This window comes from Lathyrus oleraceus, chromosome 3 (assembly GCF_024323335.1).
Source record: "Lathyrus oleraceus cultivar Zhongwan6 chromosome 3, CAAS_Psat_ZW6_1.0, whole genome shotgun sequence".
Classification (NCBI taxonomy): domain Eukaryota; kingdom Viridiplantae; phylum Streptophyta; class Magnoliopsida; order Fabales; family Fabaceae; genus Lathyrus; species Lathyrus oleraceus.
In genome coordinates this window covers 49,978,313-49,981,890 of record NC_066581.1, presented here as the reverse complement: position 1 = coordinate 49,981,890, position 3,578 = coordinate 49,978,313, and the positions used below count along the sequence as shown (strand labels likewise).

Here is a 3,578-nt window from a genome sequence, read left to right as displayed (position 1 = left end):
AGGTTCTATTGGCAGCCATCGGCGCTTTTAGAATCAACACACCATTTGAATCCAAAACGCGTAAAATCTTGTCCTCCAAACGAATTTTGTATCCTCTTTCAAGTAATTGGTCAATGCTTAAAAGATTACACTTAATTCCCGGTATATACAAGACATCTTTGATCCTTGAATGTCCACCATTCCTTTTTCCGATCAAAACATCTCCTACCCTTTCGGCGCTTAAAGTGGTGTCGTCGGCAAATTTGACTTTACTCTTTGCCGCTTGATTGATTTGCACAAACCAATCTTTTCGACCCGTCATGTGTTGAACAACCAGAATCCAAGTACCACTCATCTCTCCCTTGGACTCCATCACGAACGGTAACCAATGCACTTCGATTTGAATGCGTTTTCTCGCTATTTTCCGGAATGGTACAACTGTTGTCCCGTAAACTGTCACTACTGTAGTTGCTTCCCGGAACATCCGTAATGCCATAACTCTCCTCTATGATCATTACTAGAAGTGTGTCCTCATCATCTACCTCTTCCCTAGCAACCTTGGCTTCATTATTGTGATTCTCATTCGATTTACCACGACACGAATTTGTAAAGTGTCCAAACTTTCTACATTTGTAGCATTGCACCTTACTCATATCACGCTTCTTAAAACCATTGCTATGACCACTATCCTTGGAGCTACTTTCACCCTTTTCACTCATCAAATGCTTTGAATTTTGCGAATCGTTTGAACCAAAATTCTGAAAATTTGATTTACCTCTCGCCGCAAATTTTCCTTTCGACCTCTTATTCTTTTCATTGAAACGCGCTTGCAAAGCAATCTCCGCTTTGGCTTTGTCGGCGCCTCTCTCATCCATCCTTTGTTCATGTGCCTCTAACGAACTTTGCAATTCATCCTTGCTCAAAGTTGTTAGATCCTTTGATTCTTCAATAGCCACAACTATGTTGTCGAAACACGACGTTAACGAACGCAATACTTTCGATACAACATTCTGCTCAAGAATCGTTTCCCCACAAGATTTGATTTGATTAACTAACCAGGTAATGCGTGTAATGTAGTCGTTGATCGTTTCTTTGTCTTCCATTTGTGTTGGGGGAATTTTTCACTAGAGAGCATTGAACATTGTGAGACTTCTTTTTTAGAGCAATATCTTTGTGAGAGACACACCACATATTCACCCAAAACCTTAAGGTGATAGGTGAGTGGGTTCTCTCACTTATAAATGCTTAAGTCTCCATATTATCAACCAATATGGGACTATTATCCACACTACTCACACTTGACACATTCTCAACACTCCCTCTCAAGTGTGAGTCCACAATGCTCCCCCTCAAGTGAAAGCTCTACTTCTCTTGTATCGCACGGAACGTTTCTTATTCACCACACTGGCGCCATTGACACTCTTCAACGGAACATTTCTTATTCACCATCCTGGCGCCGTTGGCTTTCGATACAAGTAAGTCGGTCCCTTTCTGAAACCAAAGGCTCATGATACCATTTGTGTTAACTCGAACTGTCGCTTGTAAGTTTGTAACCTTACAACCTTCGCTTTGACGGCACCGACATATGCTTTCTCCAAGATTTTCCATGCTTGCTTCGCCGATTCACAATCGCCGATCTTCTCGAAATTGTCGTTATCAACACACGAATGAATCAAGAATAGGGCTTTGTAATCCTTCTTCTTCTCTTCTTTGTGTGTAGCTCTTTGAATGTCGGTAGCCTCTGCCCCTAATTGTGTAACTACATTGACGACGATCTCAAGCACCTCTTGATAACCAAACAAGACCCTCATTTGTTTCGCCCATTTATCATAGTTCTTCGAATCAAGAATCGGGAGATTGGTGGGAATTCGATCATTGGAAACGGTTGTCATTGTTGCAACGGATTAGGATCAATAACCAAAGCTCTTGATGCCAAATGTTAGAACATAAAAACTCCAAACTTTACGGTTTGACAATGGTGGAAGATAAGAAATTGGGGAAGATGAAATTGAGAGAGAATTAAAGAGAAAAGAGTAATATTGGATGAATAGTAATTTTGACATTAATTGGAATTGAGAATATTACAAGAATATTTATATATTGAGAGAATAACAAAAAATACAACTGAAAAATACAACTAAAATGACTCAACAATTAAATTCGATTAGTTTTTGGAAAGATAATAAAGAAACTTTTAATTGCATTTAACATGAGCAATATTACTTATAGAAGTTGGAGTATACTTAATACGAGAACATACATAAATAATTTATATTTGAATTAGTTTATCTTTAGTTTTCAAATTACTTTTGTAATGTTGATCTATTGTGAAATGAATCTTTTTTTACGATAGCCTTGTCTCTATTATTTTTGATTAATTTAATATATCCAAATTACTTTTGTAATGTTGATCTATTGTGAAATGAATCCTTTTTTTACGATAACCTTGTCTCTATTATTTTTGATTAATTTAATATATCGTCTTTCCAAAAAACAATTTATATGTCTTTTGGTTTAAAAAATATTCTTGTGATTGTCTCTAAGTCAATTGATCCATTTGTGTTTATATTATTTGGTTCGGTCTTAATGATAGATTATTCAATTATTTGAGCCTAGTTAAATTTCATCCTCTCAAATTGTTGATCAAGAGAAAGAGTGGTTCATACAATCAAGAAGGGGATCACAACAAATGGGGAAGGAGTGGCTTTAATTAAAAGGATTAGAAGCTTAATTGATAAGCATGGGGTTGTGAGAATGGATCATTCATATAGAAATCCTTTATATATATATATATATATATATATATATTATATATATATATATATATATATATATTATATATATATATATATTATATATTATATATATATATATATATATATATTATATATATATATATATATATATTATATATATTATATATATATATATAATATATTTCTTTTACGATCTTCAGTTATTGATGAGCCAATCCTCTCAATTGCTCACACTTTTAAATTCTTTATAACATTATAATTGATTTGTACATTAAATTCTTTATAACATTATAATTTACTTTTACATTAAATCCTTTTAAAAGGTTATGATTAATTTATACATTTTATCAAAGAAAATATAATTTGCTTTATATTGAAAAGAAATGAAAAAGAGATACACTAAATTATGTTCAACAATGTGATATGCATATTCTTCTTTATTCAAGTGCCAAAGTGAGTGTTGCAATCACTGGTGAAATTATGTTCGTTGGTTACATGATGTCACACACAATAGTCAATAATACATGGCAAAGATAATTGTTAATCCAATTTAATGCGAAATCATCTCCTACGTCTTGAAGGCATCAACCTAATGAAAAAAATTCACTAATCAATAGTCAATAATACATGACACTCTTATGTGAACTCTCGTAATTCAGTGCTCTTTTACTAATATTATATATGAATTACAATCCAGACTCATCTGAATATGAAACCCCTCTCACTTTTACTTAAATACTCTCTCAAATGTTTATACAAATACATAAATATAATTCAAGATAAATCACAGTTATAATCAAATACTTTATCCTTCTATCTTATGAAAGATACCACATAATAGAG

The 3,578-nt window shown here is 33.3% G+C and overlaps 1 protein-coding gene across 1 annotated transcript; it reads right to left on the bottom strand.

Annotated features, from left to right (window-relative positions):
- Window positions 1–248: 248 nt before the first annotated feature.
- Window positions 249–1,082, bottom strand: LOC127129593 (uncharacterized). The gene has a single exon (XM_051058745.1). It carries the CDS (start codon window positions 1,080–1,082, stop codon window positions 249–251), a length of 834 nt encoding a protein of 277 aa, XP_050914702.1.
- Window positions 1,083–3,578: the final 2,496 nt, after the last annotated feature.